We start from the raw sequence: 23,727 nt of genomic DNA on the forward strand, positions 1-23,727 counted from the left end.
CCCTCCAGCACAATCACACATCTCTTGTCGTGTGATAGCAGAACTTTATGCAATACTCAAGTCACAGTCTAACTAGTGACAACAAGGTGCAGGGCTGGATGAACACAGCAGGCCAAGCAGCATTATAGGAGCAGAAAGGCTGACGTTTTGGGCCTAGACCCTTCATCAGAAAAATACTGTTGAATTAGAAGATCATCTCATTGAATGGTTGAGCAGGTTTGAATGGCTGAGTAGCCTCTTAATTTCTGTTTAAACTGAAGTCTAGGCCCGAAACGTCAGCCTTTCTGCTCCTATGATGCTGCTTGGCCTGCTGCGTTCATCCAGCCCTGCACCTTGTTGTCTCGGATTCTCCAGCATCTGCAGTTCCTACTATCACAGTCGAACTAGTGTTGTTTTACAGTTTCAGTCTCAGTATATACTCTACTTCAGTTAAGAAAAGGGTGTGTGCGCCTTCTCAACTATCTTATCTATCTGCCCCGTGGTCATTAATGATCTGTGGACATAAACACCTCGGTCCTGTTTTTCCTCCACACTGCTCAGTATCCTCCCATTGATTTTTCACTTCCTTGGATTTTATCCCTCCCAAAATATATTAATCTCATTTTGGACAGAATTTCATTTTTTGCTTTACTGTTAAATAATCAAAACGTCGATTTCAGTTTAAACAGAAATTAAGAGGCTACTCAGCCATTCAAACCTGCTCAACCATTCAATGAGATGATCTTCTAATTCAACACTATTTTTCTGCACTATTACAACTCCTTTCATGTTTTTATCATGCAGAACTCTATCAATCTCAATTATGAATATTTTCAACAATTCAATGTTCACAATCTTCTGGGGCAGAGAATGAGATTCACCAGCGTGAGAGATATTTCTGCTCATCTCAATCCTAAATGGCCTACTCTTTGTTTTGATACCATATCTCCTGCTTTTAGATTTGTCATGTACTGCAAGAACATTGCATTTTTCAATTAAATCACCTCTCATTCTTCTAAACACCAGAGAGCAAAGTTCCAGTCCACTGAATTTTCAATATAGAACAACCCTTCCACCCCAGGACTTAGTTTGGTGAACCTTTGGTGCTCCCACTATGCTAAGTGTATCTTTTCTTAGGTAAGGAGGCCAGATCTTCACAATACTCCAAGTGTGGTCTGACATTCTACTAATTGTAGCATATTAATATCCTCTTGTAATAAGGGCCAATATATGATTTGCTTTCTCACCTGCTTGCTTTACCAGTATGTTAGCTTTTTTTCACTCATGAGTGAGGATATCCAAGTCCCTTCGAAGCTTAACACTTCGCAGCCTATGACCATTTAAGAAATACTTGTTCAGTCTTTTTTTTCCAAAATGGGTAACCTTGCATTTCTATACATTGTGTTCTATTTCCCAAACGTACCTATAAATTTTGGACTTGTTACACTTGGGCCCCACATTAAAATCAACTGCATGGATTCGGAATAACTGGGACCCAAGAAGAGATTCTTGCAGTACTGTGAGAGTCATAGCCTGCAAAACTGAAAATGACCTATTTAATGTGACACTATTTTCTGTCTGTTAACCAGTGCTCAAACCACTGCAGAATATTCTTCAACTCATGTACTAATTTTGTTTAATAAGCTCATGTGGAACATTATCAAAAGCTTTCAGAAAAATCTAAACATATCAACATCTACTCAGTCCCTTTTACTCATTTTGCCAGGTACATCCTCAAAAAAACTTTAACAGGTTAGTGAAACATGATTTCCCTTTCATAAATCTATGTTGATCTGCCCAATCTTACTGTTACTTTCTATGCATCCCTTTATCACATACTGCATACAATCTAACATTTTTTTCTTTGAATGACACTAGCTTAACAAGTCTGTTATTGGGACCAGTTCTGCGGGAGGTGGGACCTGTACACATTGGATAGGTTACCCTTGGGCAGCGTTGATGTCCTTGGGGGAGTGTTTGCTAGAACGGTTGGGGAGGGTTTAAACTAATATACCAGAGGGATGAGAACCTATGTAAGGAGTCAGAGGAGGAGGGAGCAAAGACAAAACCAAAAGGTAGAAATGGGAATCAGAAAGGTGATAGCCAGAGAAACCAAGGACAAAATTCAAACAAGACTATTGAGAAAAATAAAAGCGAGACAAACAATGTTAAAAAGACAAACTTAAAGGCTTTGTGCCTTAATGCGTGGAGCGTTTGCAGTAAAGTGGATGAACTAATTGTGCTGATAGGTGTAAATGAGTGCGATATAATTGGGATAACAGAGCCATGGCTGCACAGTGACCAGGGATGGGAACTGAATGTCCCAGCATATTCCATATTAGGAAGGATGAGCAAAAAGGAAAAAGGTGGTGGAATGGCATTGCTGGTTAAAGAGGAAATTCACACAATAGTGAGGAAGGATATTAGCTCTGACAACGTGCAGTCTGTATGAGTAGAGTTAAGAATTACCAAGGAGCAAAAAACATTAGTGGGTGTTATATATAGACCCCCAAACTGCAGTGATGTTGGGATTAGCATTAAACAGGCAATTAGAGATGCACGTGATAAGGGAATATTGGTTACCATGGGTGATTTTAATCTGCACATAGATTGGGCAAATCAAATTAGCCACAATGCCGTAGAGGAGGGATTTCTGGAGTGCATACCGGATGGTTTTCTTGGCCAATATGTGGAAGAACCAACTAAAGGACAGGCCATCTTAGACTGGGAACTGAGTCATGAGAAGGGAATCATTGCCAATCTAGCTGTACAACCATAACATGATAAAAACATTCATCAAGACGGAGAGTGAGGTAGTTGATTCAGAGACAAGGGTGTTGAATCTTATTAAAGGAAGCTAAGTAAATATGAGACATGAGTTAGCCTTGACAGTTTAGAAAGAGTTACTTAAAGGGATAACAGTGGACAGACAATAGTAAACATTCAAGGAATGTAGGGGGAACTGCAGCAACTGTTTATTTCTGTCTGGCACAAAAGCAAAATGGGTAAGAGGGCCAATCCATGGCTTACAAAGGAAATTAGAGATAGTTTCTGATCCAAGGAAGAAGCATATAGATTGGCCGAGAAAAATGATAGGTCTGAAGATTGGGAGCAGTTTAGACTAAAGGATTGATTAAGAAAGGTAAAATACAGTACAAAAGCAAGCTTGCATGGAACTTAAAGACTGACACTAAGAGTTTCTATAGGTACGTTAGGAGAAAGAGATCAGTGAAGCCAAATGTAGGTCCTCTACAGACAAAAATGGGGGAATGTATAACAGGGGACAAAGAAATGGCTAAGCAGCTGAATACATACTTTGGTTCTGTCTTCAGAAAAGAGGACACAAATCCGTTACCAGAAATGTTGGAGAATGCAAGATTTAGTGAGAGGCAAGAACTAAGGGAGAAGAACATTAGTAGAGAAATGGTGCTGGGAAAACCGATGGGATTGAAGGTGGATAAATCCCCACAGCCTGATAATCTACATCCCAGAGTACTTAAGGAAGTGGCTCTAGAAATAGTGGATGCGTTGGTGGTTATCTTCCAGGATTCCATAGACTCTGGAACAGTCCCTGCAGATTGGAGGGTAGCTAATGTCACTCCAATATTCAAAAAGGGAAGTAGAGAGAAAGCAGGGAATATAGACTGATAAGCTTAACATCAGTAGTGGGGAAAATTCTCGAATCCATTATCAAGGGCTTTATCGTGGAGCATTTAGAAAGCAGTGGCCGGATTAGACAGAGTCAGCATGGATTTATAAAGGGGAAATCATGCTAGACAAATCTGCTGGAATTCTATGAAGATGTAACTAGTAGAGTCGACAAGGGGGAGCCAGTCAAGGTGGTATATTTGGACTTTCAGAAATTGTTTGACAAAGTCACACATAAGAGATTATTACACAAGATTAAAGCACATGGGACTGGGGCAAATGTATTGAGATGGATAGAAAACTGGTTGGCAGCAAGGAAACAAAGAGTAGGAATTAATGGGTCCTTTTCAAATTGGCAGGCAGTAACTAGTGGAGTGCCACAGGGATCAGTTCTGGGACCCCAGCTATTCACAATATATACTAATGATTTAGATGAGGGAACAAAAGGTAACACCTCAAAGTTTGCAGATGATACCAAGTTGGGTGGGAGGGTGAACCGTGATAAGGACGCAGAGATCCTTCAGCATGATCTGGACAGGTTGGGTGAGTGGGCAAATCAACGGCAGATGAAGTATACTTTGGATATGTGTGACATTATTCATTTTGGAAGCAAAAACAAGAAGGCAGATTATTACCTGAATGGCTGTAAATTGGGAGAGGGGAGTGTGCGGCAGGACCTGGGCATCCTTGAGCACCAGTCGCTGAAAGTAAGCATGCAGGTGCAGCAGGCGGTTAAGATGGCAATGGTATGTTGACCTTCATTGCGAGAGGTTTCAAGTACAGGAGCAGGGATGTGTTGTTGCAGCCATACAGCTTCTTGGTGAGGCCACACTTAGAATATTGTGTGCACTTTTGGTCTCCTTTTCTGAAGAAGGATGTTCTTGCTGTCAAGAGAGCGTAGCGAAGGTTTACCAGGCTGATTTCGGAGACGGTGAGGCTGACGTATGAGGAGAGATTGACTAAGTTAGGATTATTGTTGCTGGAGGGGTGGGGGAATCTCATACAGACTTAGAAAATTCTTATGGGACTGGACACGGTGGACGCAGGGATGTTGTTCCCAATGGTGGGTGCGTCCAGAACCAGAGGTTTCAGTCTGAGGATTCAGGATAGACCATCTAGGATGGAGATAAGGAGATATTTCTTCACCTAAAAAGAGTGGTGAGCCTATGGAATTCATTACCACAGGAAGCAGTTGATACCAGAACATTGAATGAATTCAAGAGGTGGCTAGATATAGCACTTGGGGCAAATGGGATCAAAGGTTATGGGGAGAAAGCAGGATTAGGTTATTGAGTTGGACAATCAGCCATGATCGTAACAAATGGCGGAGCAGGCCCAAAGGGCCGAATGGCCTCCTCTGTTCCTGTTTATCCAATTCAATACTTCATATTCTTCTTAGCGATTACATCATGATCAGCTCCGCCTTTTGTGAACACAGCCTTCATTAGGGATTTTTCCCAATATCCTCGCCCTCCGCACATAGGTTACTTTCAGGTCCATAATGTAACCTATTCTTTCCTTCGTTAAGATCTTGCTGTCTCTGTCCTTAAGTAAGCATCCCTTTCTACCTCACCTTTCCCTGTACGCACACATCAACCAGCATGCTTTTTTTTTGCAATTTAGCTGCTCATTCAGAATGAAATACTGAAATTACAAAAGCAGCAAGCTAGCAAATTGTCTGAACAATTCTAGCATACATTGAAAACAATTCTCACATTCTGGGGGTAGAAGATATTTTTAAACAGTGAACATTTTTACTTTTAAGAAAAAGTCATTAAGATTGCTAGCAACGTTACTATAGGACAATGTTCATTCCCTTGAAGTAATTAATGAGCTTATTTTGGGATAAAATATGGCTCAGAAGATAAATGCACCTTGTGGATTGCACTGATGCATTTGGACTGGGAAGTTCAATTCACCAGGAGTGTCTTACTAAGCATGATCAAACTATTTCTGATGTAATGTCTGCTTGCATGTCAGATAAATACAGGATTGGTGAACAGCCACCTGCTGTAACTGATCTGAGTTCACGTATATAAAGTAGTAATTGAACTAGGTACAAAAATTAAATCCTGGGACAAGTTCTTTTTAGAAAATGTAACAAAGAAAGGAATAGAACATTCCAACGTACAAAATTAGAATGTTCTTTTCTGATCAAGTTTCAGGGGTTGTCTTCATAATACCTGTTTAAATTGGACCTTTACATTATCAACATGCCCACTCTCACATGCCAGATGGTAAATGTAACGAGATCTTGCAAAATTTTGATGTGAACTTCTCAGTTTACAGCAAAATAACACAATCTCAACTACATAAAGATGACAGGAAAAATTGTGGAGGTGATTTTGTGAAATCAAATCAAGGGCTTTTACAAATGATATTGGCAGGCACATGGCTCAAAATACTGCAGAAAATTAGACAATGCTTGATACTAAAATGTTTTGAGACAGCACCCTGAAAATAAAATTTTCATCTTTACTGTGAAACAATATACTGTATAGTTGTATAGTTTTTACCAGTAGCTGAAGGTGTCCTTGAAATAGTTTAGTACTGAGGTGAAGCTCTGACAAACATTTTTGAGATTCATACATAATTGCCAAAAGCACTGATAACGCTGTCAGGACAAACTGTTCTAGGTTTGAATTGCCAATGAAATGATTTAACAAGCAGTTTTCACATTCTACTGAAGGAGATAAAAGGACTGGAATGTGGTACTTGATAGGATAATTTCCTAGGGTTGGACAATTTTAGATTTGGTATCAGGAATCTGCAACCCAAGAGATTCAGGGAGGCTATTCAAGGATACATGGATGTTAGCAATGCTTGATAGCAACAGGCATTGGTAAGTTTCTGTGTGTGTTAAAAAAAATTGAAACTTCATGAAAATATTTTTGCAAGTACTTACCAATGTTCTGTCACTGTGCTTAAGCCCAATGTTCAAGTTTCTGTTTAACACATGGTCCCTACATTCTCACCACATCAAACTTGCTCAGTGGTTAGCACTGCTGCCTCACAGCGCCAGGGACCCGGGTTCGATTCCACGCTTGGGCGACTGTCTGTGTGGAGTTTGCACATTCTCCCCATGTCTGCTTGGGTTTCCTCCCACAGTCCAAAGATGTGCAGGCTAGGTGGATTGGCCATGCTAAATTGCCCACAGTGTTCAGGGATGTGTAGATTAGGTGGGTTATAGGGGGATGCGTCTGGATAGGATTTTCAGTGTGGACTTGTTGGGCTGAAGAGCCTGTTTCCACACTGCAGGGATTCTATGAAATCTATTAAATGAAATCCATGAAATTTATCACACTGCTGTTATCCTGAGTCCGAAAGCAACCAAGTTCTAAATTACTGTGTTCAAAGCATCTGCATCTCCAACCCCAGCCCCGTTCTATGGCTTGTTGCCACTTACAACTTTGTGATTCTGCTTCACTGTTGTCTTCCATCTCATGATCCTAGCTGTCATCTCAGTCTGCCCTGCTTCTCATTTCTGCTGGTTCTACTTCCATCTCTGCCAGTCTTTAGTTCACCCTCACAAAGATTTATTTTCTAGCAGCAAGATAGGAAACATGCCATCTTTTCTCAAAAAAACACTTGAACCATGAGGCCCACCAAATGATCCCTTGACTCGATTCACATTAACCTGCTGACGACCCAACTTCCCACTTAAATTAATATTGTTATGTTCTCTCTCTTCAGACCCCCCCTCTCCTAGAAAACTGCCATCTTCATTCCTTGACTTAAAAAAATACACATACAGACCAATGATTAACTTGTCAGTATTTCTGGAGTCTTTTTTAACACCATTATGAGAAATGGAGTCCCTGGGGTAACAATGGGGACTTTTTTGCAAAGGGAAAGCTGTGGGATGTACCAGAAGGATGTAGCAGTTTTGGAGAGAGTACAGAAAAGATTTACTAGGATGTGGCCTGGTTAGGGGGGCATTAGCTACGAGGTTGGAGAAACTTGGGTTGTTCTCACTGAGTCAACAGAGGTTGAGGGGCGACTTGATAGAGGTCTATAAGATTATGAAGGACATGAACAAAGTGGACAGTCTGAAGCTTTTTTCCAGGGTGCAAGAGTCAGTTACTAGGGGGCATAGGCTTAAGGTGTGAGGGGAAAGGTTTAAAAGATGATGTATGAGGCAAGTCTTTTTTAAAACACTGACGGTGGTGTGTGCCTGGAACTCGCTGCTGGGGAAGATAGTGGAAGCAGATACGTAATGACTTTTAAAGGATGTCTTGACAAATACATGAATAGAATGGGAATAGAGGGATACAGTTCCCGGAAGGGTAGGGGGTTTTAGTTGTGATGGGCAGCATGGTGGTGCAGGCTTGGAGGGCTGAAGGGCCTGTTCCTGTACTGTAATTTTCTTTATTTATTTCTGGGATGTATCTACAATGTGGTAAACCTAGAGGAGTCTTAATATTGAAGAATACATTTCCTAGAACATAAATAGTTTAATTGAAAAAAACGTTAGTAAATATATGATGCATCTTCATGAAGTAAATCTCAAAGAGAAGATACTTTGATAGCAAAATTTGGAATAAGGATGGATAAAAACCTCAATAAAGTCTTTGTCAGTCACCATCTTGCAGTGTAGTTATTTTCTGTAAGCCTTCCACTTTGGTCGTTTCAGGTCTAATACCATGTGAAGAGTTGATTGATCCAAAGAAATTGGTTTGGCTCACATTGATTCGGCATTTTTTGCTGATCATCTTCTTGAGAGATAGCAAGAACTGCAGATGCTGGAGTCAGAGACAATAGTGTGGAGCTGGAGGAACACATCAGGCCAGGCAGCATCAGAGGAGCAGGAAAGCTGACGTTTCGGGTTGGGACATCAACTTTCATCTCCTCTGATGCCACCTGGCCTGTTGTATTCTTCAAGCCTCATCATCTTGTTGTTGCCATGAGCCTATGAAGATTAGTGTCATCCTCATGTTTAGTTTTTCCAGGAATTGCAACGTTAACTGTGATACAGAAACAATGTACTAGTTATTTATTATACAATCCATATGTTGTTAGAACATACCATGGCTAACAGATTATCCCAATGGTAATGAAAAAAACATCTACCAAAAGGAAAAGATGTCAGTTCCTGCCACTCTGGGGAAAGATACATGGACTAACATCTATTTTTGCCCTTAAGCTTAGTATAATACATGGTGAGAGGTTTATACCTCTCTATTAATAGCCTTTATTATGGATTTTTGAATTTTGAACTAGTGGCATTTGTATTTGTATGAAGTGGCTTAATTTTAGGTTTAAATTAGATTAAATTTTAGGTCTGTTTCAATGATCATTTCTTTTTTAAAAAGCAATCAGAGAGATAGTTCAAGGATGCTAAAGGGCATCTGTTTGAATTGGGATAGTGTATGAAGGAATAAAGTAAACAGTGCAGTATATCAGGCTTTCAGACAGAATATTCTGGAACTTTTTTGAGCTTGGGCTGACATTCATAGTATAGAAGAGAAAAGCCTTTTAAATTCAGTTTGGGGAGTTTTCACAAGTCTTGGCTATACATGTAAAATAGTTGCTCCAAGAAAGGGAGATCGTTTAGGACTGTTAAGGAGGTTACCTCAGTGTTAACCTCCCCTCACAATAAAGTGCCACAAAGTATACAACTGGGTACTGTTTTGAAGTCGAAAATTAAAGCTACGAAATATATCAAAAAATAGTTTTTCCCTTAACAATGGAAGTGGTTCTCTAGACCAAAAACTTCAAAGTAAAACCAAACTCAAGGGACACTCTGGCAAAAGGATTATGGAGATTGTGTGGATAAATGGCATTGAAGCGATCTTGAACCATGATTGTATTAAATAGTGAAGCAGGCTTGATGAGCTGAATGGTCTAATTCTGTTCCTTCCTCATGGTACTGGCTTCACAACCCAAGTGTCATGAACTCAAAAAAAAAATCTAGTAATTTGTGGTCCAAACCAAAAATGACATTATGGTAATTATGGTAAAAGGGCAACACACAAAGAGCAATAAATACCATCAGTGTCAGTCACATACAAAGAACAAATAATGTTCAGGAGGGCAACAGATCCCAAACACACCAAATTATGACTTGACAGGCTAATAGGGGCTTTTAAAACGTCGATTGTAATTCAGCAGTTTCACGACTAGGCCTTGCAGAAAACTATTCTGATTTCAGCCTGCAGTTTTTGAATGTATGAAGCCCGGAAGATGCAAGTTTTAATGTTTAGTTTATAAACTGTCAGTTTATAATGACGAGTGCTTGCAGCTAAAAGTCACTTACACCACTGACCGCTTCAAATCAACTCTGTCATTTTTCTGTTAGGCTGTTCATCGCCCAGCAGTTTTGCAGCAAAGTTGTAAAACACTTCCTAATTGTGTAATTCTGTGTATAAACATGACATATAACATACAATTTACTTGCGCTGAATTGTATTCCACTAAATCACAATATGTACAGATCTGTTAGGTTTTGCTGACTGAGATACCCAACTGTGCTCTTTTCATGTTTTCATCTTTGATACACCAATAGACCGTGAATAATGCTCAATATGAACTCCAGAAAATAATTACCAAAAGTGCTTTTAGAAACTTAAAATCTGAAAACAGGAGCAAGAGTAGGCCATTCGGCCCTTTGGGCCTGCTCTGCCATTTAACATAATCGTGACTGATCATCCAACTCAGTACCCTATACCCTCTTTCTCCTCATACCCTTTGGTGCTTTGCACCCCAAAATCTGTATCTAACTTCTTCTTGAAAACATTCAACAGATTGGTCTCATCTGCTTCTGTGGCCGAGAATTCTACAGGTTCACCATCCCTGTGTAAAGGTATTTCTCCTCCTCTGTCCTAAATGGCATTCCCCATATCCGCAGGTTGTGACCCCTGGTTCTGGACTCCTTGGACATTGGAAACATCCATCCTGGGTTTATCCTGTCTTATCCTGCAAGAATTTTGCAGATTTCAATAAGATCCGCTCCCCCCCCTCCTCATTCTTCCCAACTCCAGCTACTCCCAGAATCAATGTGGTAAACCTTCACTGCACTCCATTCATAGCCAGAACATTCTTCCTCTGATAAGGGGAGATAAAAACTACACATAATAGTTCAAGTGTGATCTCACCAAGGTCCTGCACAGCTTCAGCAAGACATCCCTGCTACTGTACATGAAATCCTCTTGCTATGAACGCCTTTTGCCTTCTACATTTACTACTGAAAGTAAGTAGGCAAGGACACCCAGCTCTCGTTGCACCTCCCTCCTTTTCAACCTATCACCTTTCAGATAATAATCCGTCTTCCTGACTTTGCTACCAAAGTGGATAACTTCACATTTACCCATATCATACTTCATCAGCCATGCATTCGCTGGCTTGCTCAATTTGCTAAATCACACTGAAGTATCTCTACACCCTACTCACTGTTCACCCTCCCACTCCACTTTCTTCCCTCATCTAAATTATTAATATATATTGTGAATGGCGGGTGTCCAATCACTGATCCTGGTATACCTTGCTAATCACTGGCTGCCACTTGGAAAAAAGACACAATTAAATCCAACTCTTTGCTTCCTGTCTGACAACCAGCTCTCTATCTATCTCAGTACACTACCCCATCCCACGTGCTTTAATTTTACATTTTACATTGAATGCCTTCTGAACATCCAAGTAAATCATATCCACCGTCTCCCCCATATTAACTCTACTAGTGTACATCCTTGAACAACTCCGACAGATTCACGTGGCTACAGGGTGGGTGTAGGAGGGAGGGCTTCCATTATGTGGATAATTGGAGCACATTCTGGGGAAGTTGGGACCTGTACAGTAAGGACAGGTTGCACTTGAACCAGAAGGGCACAAATATCCTGGGAGGGAGGTTTGCTAGAGCTGTACGGGATGGTTTAAACTAGTTTGGCAGGGGGTGGGGAACCGGATTTATAATTCAGAGGATGAGATATTCGGCCTTCCAACAGACACAACAGGGAGTGAGGTGGTTTATAAAGAAATGCGGTCGATGGAGCGTAATTGCGGACACCGAGATGGTTTGAGGTGTGTATACTTCAATGCAAGAAGTATCAGAAATAAAGCGGATGAACTTAGAGCAGGGGTCGGTACTTGGAACTACAATGTTGTGGCCACTACAGAAACTTGGGTATCTCAGGGAGAGGAATGGATGTTGGAAGTTCCGGGATTTAGATGCTTTAAAAGGAATAGGGAGGGTGGAAAAAGAGGTGGGGGAGTGGCATTGCTAGTCAGGGCGAGTATAGTAGCTACTGAAAAGCAGTTCGAGAATGATATGTCTACAGAGTCAGTTTGGGTTGAGGTCAGGAACAAGAAAGAAGCTGTCACTTTGTTGGGGGTTTTTTAATAGTTGCAGAGAAGTAGAGGAGCGGATTGAGAGGCAGACACTGGAAAGGTGCAGAAGTCACAGGGTTGTAGTCATGGGTGACTTCAACTTTCAAATATTGATTGGAAACATTTTAGCTGTAATAGTTTAGAGGGAGCAGATTTTGTCCAGTGCGTTCAGGAAGGATTCCTGACACAGTATGTAGATAGACCAACACCAGGAGAGGCTACTTTGGATTGGGTGCTTGGCAACAAACCGGGCCAAGTATTAGAACTGTTGGGAGGAGAGCATTTTGGCGGTAGTGATCATAACTCTGTTTCTTTCACAATAGTCATGGATAAGGATAGGTACATACGGCAGGGTAAAGTTTACAATTGGGGCAAGGGTAATTACAATTCAGTTAGGCAAGAACTGGGTAACATAAATTGGGAACAGATGCTGTCAAGGAAGAGCACCACAGAAATGTGGAGATTGTTTAAGGAATGCATACTGCATGTGCTCGATATGTTTGTCCCTAGCAGGCAGAGAAGATGCGAGTGAGGGAGCCATGGTTCTCGAGAGAGGTCGAACGACTGGTTAAGAGGAAGGAGGAGGCTTATGTAAGGTTTAGGAAAAGAGGAACGGAAAAGGCTCTAGAGGGATACAAGTTGGCCAGGAAGGAGCTGAAGAAAGGGCTTAGGAGAGCTATAAAGGGGGCATGAGAAAATCTTGGTGAATAGGATCAGGGAAAACTCCAAGGCTTTTTACACGTATGTGCAGAACAAGAGAATGATCAGAGAAAGGGTAGGGCCAATCAAGGATTGTAAAGGGAATTTGTGCACAGAGCCTAAAGAGATAGGTTTTCATTTTACAGAATGTGCTCACGTAAAAGTTTACAGCTTTGAGTTTAGTTTCATTTTAATGGTGCGAATGGTAACGTTTATGGAGATCCTTATGGAGGTCTTTAATGAATACTTTTCTTCAGTATTCACAACTGAGAGGGACCTAGTTGTAGAGAAGGATGTTGTGAAACAGGCAGGGAGGCTACAGGAGGTTGATGTTAGTAAAGAAGATGTGCTAGGAATTCTGAGGAAGTTGAAGATAGATAAGTCCCCCAGGCCTGATGGGATTTATCCAAGGATTCTATGGGAAGTGAGGGATGAGATGGCAGGGCCTTTGGCGATGATCTTTTCGTCCTCACCGTCCACGGGTATAGTACCGGAAGATTGGAAAGAGGCAAACGTCATTCCCTTGTTCAAAAAAGGAAACAGGGATAACCCCGGAAATTACAGACCAGTTAGTCTTATGTCAGTGGTGGGCAAATTATTGGAAAGGGCTCTGACAGACAGGATTTATGATCACTTGGAAAGGCACGGTTTGATTCGTGATAGTCAGCATGGATTTGTGAGGGATAGATCATGCCTCACAAACCTTACTGAATTCTTTGAAGAGGTAACCAAACACGTGGATGAAGGTGGAGCAGTGGATGTGGTATACATGGATTTAAGTAAGGCGTTTGATAAGGTTCCCCATGGTAGGCTCATGCAGAAAGTAAGGAGGCATGGGATAGGGGGAAATGTGGTAGATTGGATTCAGAATTGGCTGACCCTTAGAAGACAAAGGGTGGTAGTAGGCAGAAAATATTCAACATGGAGCTCGAGTGGTGTACCACAAGGATCTGTTCTGGGTCCTCTTCTATTTGTGATTTTAGTAAATGATTTGGATGAAGGAGTGGAAGGGTGGATTAGCAACTTCACGGACGAAGGTGGATCAAGTTGTGGACAGTGCAGAGGGCTGTTCTAGGTTACAAAGGGACATTGATAGAATGCAGAGCTGGGCTGAGAAGTGGCAGATGGAGTTTAGTCCTGAAAAGTGTGAGGTGATTCATTTTAGAAGGACAAACTTGAAAGCAGAATACAGGATTAACAGAAAGATCCTTGGCAGTGTGGAGGAGCAGAGGGATCTTGGGGTTCATGTTCACAGTTCCCTGAAAGCTGCCACCCAGGTGGATAGAGTTGTTAAGAAGGCGTATGGTGCGTTAGCTTTCATTAATACAGGGATTGAGTACAAAAGCCTGGTTCGGACACATCTGGAGTATTGTGTACAGTTCTGGTCACCTCATTACAGGAAAGATGTGGAAGCATTGGAAAAGGTGCAGAGGAGATTTACCAGGATGTTGCCTGGAATGGAGGGAAGGTCTTACAAGGAAAGGCTGAGAGCGCTAGGGCTTTTCTCTTTAGAACGACGAAGGATGAGAGGTGACTTGATAGAGGTGTACAAAATGATCAGAGATATAGATAGAGTAGACAGCCAGAGACTTTTTCCTAGGGTGGAGGTAGCTTTTACAAGGGGACATAGTTTTAAAGTGAAAGGAGGTAGATATCGGGGAGACGTCAGAGGTAGGTTCTTTACTCAGAGAGTAATAGGGGCGTGGAACGCATTGCTGGAGAAGGTAGTGGAGTCGGCCTCATTAGGGGCATTTAAGCGGCTATTAGATAGGCATATGGATGTTAGTATATGGTAGCGGTGGAGGTTGGATAGACCTTAGGTTTCGGGTAAAAGTTCGGCACAACATCGTGGGCCGAAGGACCTGTACTGTGCTGTACTGTTCTATGTTCTATGTTCTATTTATCAAGTATCCCCCTTTGGTAAATTCATGCCAACTCTATCCAATCCTGTTATTGGTTTCCAAGTGCTCCGCTATTAAATATTTTATAACAAACTCTAGTATTTTCCACATTATTCATGTCAAAATAGCTGGTACATAATTCTCTACAACTCTTCTTTTTTAAATAGTGGAATTACACCAGCAACCCTCCAATCCATAGGAGCTGTTTGTGAATTTAGAGAATCTTGAAAGATGATTACCAATGCATCTACTTTGTCTTGAGCAACTTCCTCTGGGATGTAGATTATTGGGTCTTGGGGATTTATCGTCTTTTAATCCCATCAATTTCCCCCAACACCACTTCCCTATTGATATAGATTTCCTCAAGTTCCTCCCTCTCACTAGACCCTATGATCTCCAACATTTTTGGGAGATGATTTGTGTCCTTCTTTGTGCATACTTCAGGAAGGAAACCAAGGCTGAATGAGTTCAACCATGTTGTGTTTCAAGGAAGTAAGGTGAGGCTGGATAGTCTCTACTTTAATGCTAGGAGAATTACAGACGAGTTAAGGGCATGGATTGACAAGTGGACTTGCCATGTTGTTGCCATCATAGAGATGTGGTTGAGGGAGGAGCAGGACTGACAACTCAACATCCTGGGACATAGGATCTTCAGGCAGGACAGGGTAGGGAGTAAAGTGAGTACATCACATCAGTCTTCACTTGGAGGAGGATGTAGGTAAGAATTCTGGAACAGGGACTGAGAAACATAGAAGATAGGAGTAGGAGTAGGCCATTTGACCCCTCATAACTGCTCTGCCATTTAATATGGATGATCAGCTCAAAACCTTAATCCCACCCTCTCTTCCTAAATGCCCCTTGATCCCTTTACCTACAAGAGCTGTATCAACCTCCTTCTTGAGAACACAATGCTTTGGCCTCAACAACTTTCCGTGGTAATGAATCCCAAAGACTCATCACTGTCTGGGTGAAGAAATTTCTCCTCATCTCAGTCCTGAAAAGTTTACCTCTCATCCTTAAATTATGACCCCTGGTTCCGGCCTCCTGCCAATATTTGGAATAGCATTCCTACATCTAAACTGTACAGTCCTGTTACAATTGTATAGGTATCTATATTTTTCCAAACTCCAGTGAATATAATCCTAACCAACTCAATCTCATCTCATACTTCAGTCTTGTCAACCGTAATCACTTTGGTAAACCTTCGTTGAACTCCCACCATAGCAAAAACATAATTCCTCAGATAAGGAGACAAAAACTGCACAGAATATTCTCAATGTAGCCTCACAAATGCCCTGCATAATTACAGCAAGATATCTTTCCTCTTGTAGTTGAATCCTTTTGTTGTAGAGGCCAACATGCAGCTTGCCTTCTTTACTGACTGGTGCAGCCTTCAGGGAAGCAATGTCCTAGTGGTATTATTTCTGGACTGTTAATCCAGATAATGTTCTGGGGACCTGGGTACAAATCCCGCCACAGCAGCTGGTAGAATTTAAATTTGGTAAGTATACGGAATTAAGAATCTAACGATGACCATGAATCAATCCATTGCCGGTTGTCAGAAAAATCTGGTTCACTAATGTCCTTTAGGAAAGCAAACTGCCATTCTTACCTGTTCTTACCTACATGTGACTCCAGACCCACAGCAATATGGTTGACTCTGAACTGCCCTCTGGGCAATTAGGGATGGACAATAAATGCTGGCCTAGCCAGCAACACCCTCATCCCATGAATGAATAGAACAAAAAAGCTGCGTGCTTACTTTCAGTGACTGGTGCACAAGGACACCTATGTCTTATTGATTATTCCCCTCTCTCAATTTACAGCTGTTCAGATAATAATCTGCCTTCCTTTTTTTGCTCCCAAAGCGGATAATCTCAGTTATCCACATTATACTACATCTGCCATGCGTTTGCCCACTCACTCAAACAGTCAAAAATCACACTAACGTTTCTGCATCATCCTCACACTCACTCTTCCACTCAGCTTTGTATAACCTGGAAATTTTGAGATATTACATTTAGTTCCCTCACCTAAATCATTAACATATATTGTGAACAGCAGGGGTCCCAACACTGAAAGGCATTAGTCTCTGCCTGCCATTCAAATGCCATTCCTACGCCCATAACCTGCCATGGCAAATGCAGGATATGGGGGTAGGATGGGATGTTCTGAGGGTTAGTTTAGATTTGATGAGCCAAATGGCTTCTTTCTGCAGTCTACGAATTCTATGATTCTGAAAAGTTCTTGTGTTCCGCACAAGCTTACTCTTATACTCTATTTTCCCTTCTTAATCAATTCATTAGTCCTCCTTTATTGACTTCTAAATTGTTCCAAATCTTCAGGTCTATTGCTTTTTCTTGTCAAATAGTATTAGATTCATAAAAGTGGCATACAATCTCTAACTTGTCTCACAAGCCATGGTTGCGCCAGACAGGAATAAACAATTTTTGTACTCCACCCATTCGCTCTTTGACTGTTTGCCACTGTCATTCCTTTCAGAATAATTTCCCAATCCATCACAACCAACTCATGCCTCACACTATTGAAGTTTCATGTGAGAATCAATTACCTCACTCTCTATCTTGGTGAAGGATTCTATCGTATTATAGGTCATAGAATAGATCATAGAATCCCTACAGTGTAGAAACAGGCCCTTCAGCCCAACAAGTCCACACTGTCCACTCAGACCATCCCCCTATAAACCCACCTAATCTACACATCCCTGAACACTATGGGCAATTTAGCATGGCCAATCCACCTAACCTGCACATCTTTGGACAGTGGGAGGAAACTGAAGGAAACCCACGCAGACACGGGGAGAACGTGCAAACTCCTCACAGACAGTCGCTCGAGGGTGGAATCGAACCGGGGTCCTGGCGCTGTGAGGCAGCAGTGCTAACCACTAAGCCACTGTGCCGCCCATATGGTTGTTCTTCCCCTTGGAGTCTCTCACAAGTACATTACTAATTTTTCCTTTGCGTTACACAACATTCAGTCTAAGATGGCCTGTTCTCTACTTAAGACTTCAATTTATTGGTCCAGAGAAAACATCCCAAAACATCTTCCAAAATACTAAATACCCCTGGATATTCAGTTCCCATCCCTGATCACCCTTAAGCCATGTCTCTGCAATCCCTACAGTATCATAGCCATTTACATCCGTATGCACAATTTATCCACTTTATTTTGAATGCTCCTTGCATTCAGGCATAAAGGCTTAACGCTTGTCTTTCTTATGTTCCTTGACTCATTTCCCTCTTTTTTCCCAAAAAAAAAACTGTGCCATTGTTTGACTCTGGCCCTTGAGTCCTCTGCCTATCATTTCTCTTATTGCCATCTTTGACGTTCTAAGGAGGTATTGGTAGATTCTAGTGGGCTTAAATGCGGACAAATCCCCAGGTCTGGATGAGTTGTATCTCTCAAGCTGCTGTGCAAGATGAGGGAGGAAATTACAGGGCCTCTGATCCAAATTTTTAATTCCTCTTTGGCCAAAGGGGAGGTACCACAGGACTGGAGGACAGCTAATGTGTTTTCACTTTTCAAGAAGGGTGACAGACATAAACCAGGGAATTACAGACCAGCCAGCCTCACAGATCATGTTCGGTTAGCTACTGGAGAAAATTCTGAATGATAGAATCAATAACTATTGAGACAGGCACGGTTTGATCAAGTATAGTCAGAAGAAAGTCAAACCTCAAATTTGAGAGATGGTGATCAGGCGTGCAACTGATGGGTTTCAGCAAATTCCTTGAGAAAGTCCCACATGGGAGACTGATAAAGAAGGTAAAAGCACATGGGATCCTGGTTAACTTGGCAAGTGGAGTCTAAAATTGGCTTAGTGGTAGAAGACAGAGGGTGGTAGTAGAAGGCTGTTTGGGAGACTCTACATTGGTATCTAGCGGGATCAGTGTTAGGTCCCATAATGTTCGTGGAATATAAAGGATATAGAAGAAAATCTGGGGGTGAGGCAGGGTTGATGAGCAAGAGTGAGGATGACACAAAGATTGGCTGGGAGAAGGAAGGTGTTAGGTTAAGGGAGAATATAGATGGGTTGGTCAGGCAGACAAGTCAGTGGCAGATGGAATTAAATGTGAGGTGATGCACTTTGGAAGAAGGGAGAAGACAAGGGAGTACTTGTTGAATGACCAGTCATTAGGAAGATCAGAGGACCAGGGGATTTTGGGATGCTTGTCCACAGATCTCTGAAGGTGACAGGACAGATTAATAGGGTAGTTAAGGAAGCATACGGGACATTTGTCTTAATTAGTCTTGGCACAGATTATAAGAGCAGGGAGGTGATGTTGGAGCTGTACAAACTTTGGTTAGGCCACAGCTGGAGTAGTGTGCACAGTTCTGGTCACTGCCCTATAGGAAAGACGTGATTGCACTGGAGGAGATCCACCAGTGTTGTCAGAGATTGAGCATTTTAGCTACGAAGAGAGGCTGGATAAGCTCGGGCTGTTTGCTTTAGAGTAGAGAAGGCTGAAAACAGACCTGATTGAGGTGTGTAAGATTATGAATAGGCATGGACAAGGTGGGTAGAAAGCAGCTATTGCCCTTAGGTGAAAGGTCAACAACAACAAGGCATAATTTTTGAACCAACCTATGTACTCAATTGGTCTGCCATCTGTTCTGTCATAACTTACACAATTTCTGACTGTAAGGGACCTACATTTGTCTTCATTTTTTTTTGGGAATCATTACAAGACAACAAAAAAAAAATCAGAACGATCTGGCATATGCCATGGCAATTACTTTTAGTACAATAATTTTGTAAAATATGATAAAAATTTTCATTTTGCATTTAACCTACTTTTAAGAGAATGGTTTTATAATTGAACAGACCAACAAAACAAATGAGCTTGCAAAATTCAAATGAAAAATTCCTGAAGTTATTAGGTTTGAAGAGGGAATATGTAATACGTCTTTAAACTTTGTTAGGAACCAGAATGTTTGATTTGAACAAAAAAAAAGCAACGTAAATGAATTGGTGAATAACAGTGTAATACATAATTTCTATATATTTCTCAAAAGTGTACGCATAAAAACGGAGAAATCAAGCACTGAAGCCGATGTAAAACTTAAATTATCTGCCTTTCTTTTCACATTTTCCTCCTCCTTTATCCCCTTTCTACTTGAAGATAGCAACGTATTTAGGGATAAAACCCCAGGTGTCAGGATCATGTTTCCTCAAGGCAATTCTAGATGAGAATGGTCCTGCAGCCAATTTTCTATCATCCAACTATAAAGACTCAGCACCTTCTGTTGCAGCTAATTGTTTAAATTATCCCTCTAATTAGGAGTCCTTTCCAAGTCTATTTACTACTCGGCAGAACATTAGCTTTGACACCCCACAATGCCCTAATTCAATCCCGCAAAGTCGTCTACCTATTTGTTTTGGAGTATCAGGAACCACACATTAAGCTCGAATCAGTGTGTTTAATAGGTCCATTGACATTAGCAATGCTGCCTTTTGATTTGGGATTTATTGAGCAGTATGGCAACAATGATAGTCTTTTTTAAACTTATGTCCTTAAGAATTCCAAGAGCAGAAACCAGCAAATGAAACATAAATTTCTAAGCACAAATAGGACTAACTTCCCTAGGCTTCAAAGCCCAGACTGTCAAGACTCCAGACAACATGTGTTTGGACATCCTTGTCTTATACTTTGACACAAGGATCCATTGAAGTTTTACTTTGAAAAAGAAATTATTTGGATTTTTATTGCAACTTTTAGATTCTCAAAATATACCAAAACACTTCATAGAATCATGGAGTCATACAGTGTGGAAACAGACCCTTCGGTCCAACCAGTCCATACAACATTATCCCAAACTGAACTAGTCGAACATACCTGCTCCAGGCCCATATCTCTCCCATTCATGTACTTACGTTAGTGTCTTGCAACTGTTCTGCCAACAAAGTGTGTTGCATGAATGAACAAGACCCCACAAGCAGCAGAGAATAAATATTGGCTTGGACACTGAGAAAGGTCCTTATCCCTCTTTGAAAATGTTGAACTGAACAAATGGATGGAAACTTGATTTATTGTCACATCCAAATGTGTGGCAAACCTCTCAAACTATACTCAAGTGCTTGAGTGTAGCTGAAAGTCAATCTTTAACCAAAGGCAAGAATGCTACCAATAGACCAAATGTGACATGGTCAGGTTTTGGAAATACAAGGGTATTAAAACTCAACCAGTTTTTGCATTTCTAAAAATAACCAGATAATACAAACTTCTAACAATATACTCCAAGTTAAATTCACTAAAATCTATCTAAAAACTTTTAATGATTGCAATAAACTGGTATGCATAATGTTTAGCGACAGAATTGTGTCTTAGCTTGAGGGCCTGTCGCAAGCAGTTTTAGTCTAACTATGTGTAAGACTAAATAATCAGTCTGAAAGGCTTGATATTTAATTCTTCACCATAGCTGGGTTTGCTGATATCCATTAGGTTAGTTGTATGAGGGGTTACAACTGGACTTAGCATCCAATGTAAAAATGGGAAAGACAGACTTGAATCATAGATCATAGAACCCTACAGTGTGGAAACAGGCCATTTGGCCCAACAAGTCCACAGCGACCATCAGAGCATGCCCCCAGGCCCATTCCCCTAATCTACACATTCCTGAACACTATGGGCAATTTTTAGCATGGTCAATTCACCTAGCCTGCACATCTTTGGACTGTGGGAGGAAACGCACACAGTCACAGAGAGAATGTGTAAACCCCACACAGACAGTCACCCGGGGTGGAATTGAACCCGGCTCCCTGGCACTGTGAGGCAGCAGTGCTAACCACTGTGCCACTTGGTTACCAGACTTCAATTTACATTCATGTAAATGGTGCAATAGCATTAGGTCAAAATAGAATCATACTGATATGCTGTTCCCCTTTCATCACTGTATCTTGTAACAACTCATTGGAACAGGAAGTTGGTGCCACTGACATCATCAATATGCACCATGAACTGGAGGTCAGTGCCCACTCCTCTCATTGGCACATGCATAGTTACACTGATGGTTGTACATCTAACCAACCTTACACCATATTTGCAGTTTCCATGCACAGTTCTGGTCTCCACTCACCACCTCCCTGGCTGCCCCACTCCCTTATTGCCTCTCTCTTGCTTGTTGCCTTCTTCCCTTACTTTGGGGGTTGTGGGGGGTGGGGAAGAACCTTTTAAAAGCAAAGAAACAGGACAGAGAGAGGGAGTGAGACAGTGAGGGGTCAAAGCCTGGTTGCCAGGGAGGTAGTGAACAGCACAGCCAAGTATTTAATTAACTTAGAACATTTGAACATGTGCCCCTTTATTGGTTCCAAATTTTTGACGCAAGCAGTTACCTGTAGTGTTGCTAGAAATAACTCATACTTTGACTGCTTGGGTGGTCAGTGCACCCGCGGTGGCAGCAGACACAGCCACTGGTCAGGTGAGTTACACCACAGTGCTGACTGTGCCCTTGAATTGTACTTAATTCAGAAATCAGTGCATTCAGGCAAAAAGGGAAATAATTGGAGAGAAGAGTGATGAAATAAAGTCTTACACCTGTTAAATCTTCCATATTAATTTTCAAAGGTAAAGATTTACAGCACTTGCATGATAAACTGTTGATACTAATGAAAATGTTTTCTATAAATGTTTTATTACATAAGTATAGAAAACAAAACAAGTGGCTGATGATGTTGTGCAGCTTGGAGGAACATTAAAAATTATTCAATAGTGGTTTACAGCAGAATGATCAAGATGAAGAATGGCAAGCTATGACTGCATGATAACATCATATTCTTGACCTTTAATGTCATATTCTTAGTGCTGTGGGTAGGATGAACATAAATCGGAAGGACTTGAACAGAGGAAAGAATTGGTTAAGCAGCACATGTGTATTCAAGGAAATTATAAGCAAAAGACAAAATAAGGACAAAGAAAATGAATACCCCATTTTCGAAACGCTTGTCTGTAGACAAATGAATTCCATTCCATCTATTCAGCTGATCTTGAGACTGATGTCCACCTGCAAAAGCAAACCAAAGGTTCTTTTGAAATATGCCCAGTTGGATTCAAGTTAGGCCAGATAGAGAAAAAAAAATTGTATAAATGAAATCATTGGTTGGACTGACTATGCTGCCAGCTTTGTTTTATACCAGAAACTGTGTAATGGATACAGGTATTTCTCCTATAACGAGATAGATGTGTGACCTCGCACTATAGAAAATCGTGTTATAAGGAAATTGCTATAGAAAATAGTTATAGCTATACAGCAGAAAGTTTGCATTATCCAAATACAGTTCACAATTCATCAATCGCGTTACAGCCAATTCGCATTAACGAAACAGGCATTATAGCAGAAATACCTGTAGAATATCTCTCAAGTCCTAATGTAGCATCACATTCACCTCAAAGGGTACATGATAATGCCAGAAGTTATTGCCAATTATGTAAATGCATTAGTCACTGCCAAGAAGGACTGTTCTCCCACTGTGGCTATCAGCTTGTACCTCAGCCCTGTGCCCGAGTGAGGAGTTGTGAATTTGAGCCCAACTTGGTCTGACAATGGGGTATAGAATTGAAGCACAAGTGTATGATCTGAGGCACTGTATCTTATGAGATATCAAATTAAGAGAATGCTTTTCGATTCAATTATGTCTATTTGTTGTGACATTCTCATGATATTATTGGAAGAGCAATGAATAGCAAAGAAGTTAATTTTTAAAAATTAAACAGAATGCAAGTGTAGGGCAATACAAGCTGAAATTAGTATGCGATAAGGAACAAAAGGAGGACATTCTCCTTCCTACAAAGTGATCTGCATTTGGAATAAGCTTGCAAGTAAGGATAATTTAGAGGAAATGTCTGGAATAAATTAAGGGATAACAAGATATGACAACAGCAAGGCCATAGGTACAAAGTGAGAACCACAATAGGAGAACAGTCCTTCTTGGCAGTGACTAAAGCATTTGCGTAATAGGCAATAACTTCTGGCATTATAATGTGGTGAATAGGGATTTTCAGAATGGGTGAAGAAGGATCAAAGACGTTCCTCAACCTGCAGTGCCTTGATTATACTTTGTTAAATGGTGATAGGTTGACCTTTTGCCATTTCACTCAAAAAAAATGGGAAAAATAGGGTGTGTCAGACTACGGCTGATCGATTTCCGTGACAAAATTTT

General features: G+C 41.0%; 1 protein-coding gene across 1 annotated transcript in view; it reads right to left on the reverse strand.

The window, feature by feature from the left end:
• Positions 1-23,727, reverse strand: part of LOC125483709 (apoptosis-stimulating of p53 protein 1-like) — a 50,418-nt gene that overhangs the window by 16,626 nt on the left and 10,065 nt on the right. The window contains exon 4 of the mRNA XM_048600096.1: positions 22,495-22,571. Within this exon, the coding sequence (XP_048456053.1) occupies positions 22,495-22,571 (77 nt within the window). The remainder of the gene's footprint in view (positions 1-22,494; positions 22,572-23,727) is intronic.

The sequence above is a fragment of the Rhincodon typus genome, chromosome 8 (genome assembly GCF_021869965.1).
Source record: "Rhincodon typus isolate 14 chromosome 8, sRhiTyp1.1, whole genome shotgun sequence".
NCBI classification, from domain to species: Eukaryota; Metazoa; Chordata; class Chondrichthyes; order Orectolobiformes; family Rhincodontidae; genus Rhincodon; species Rhincodon typus.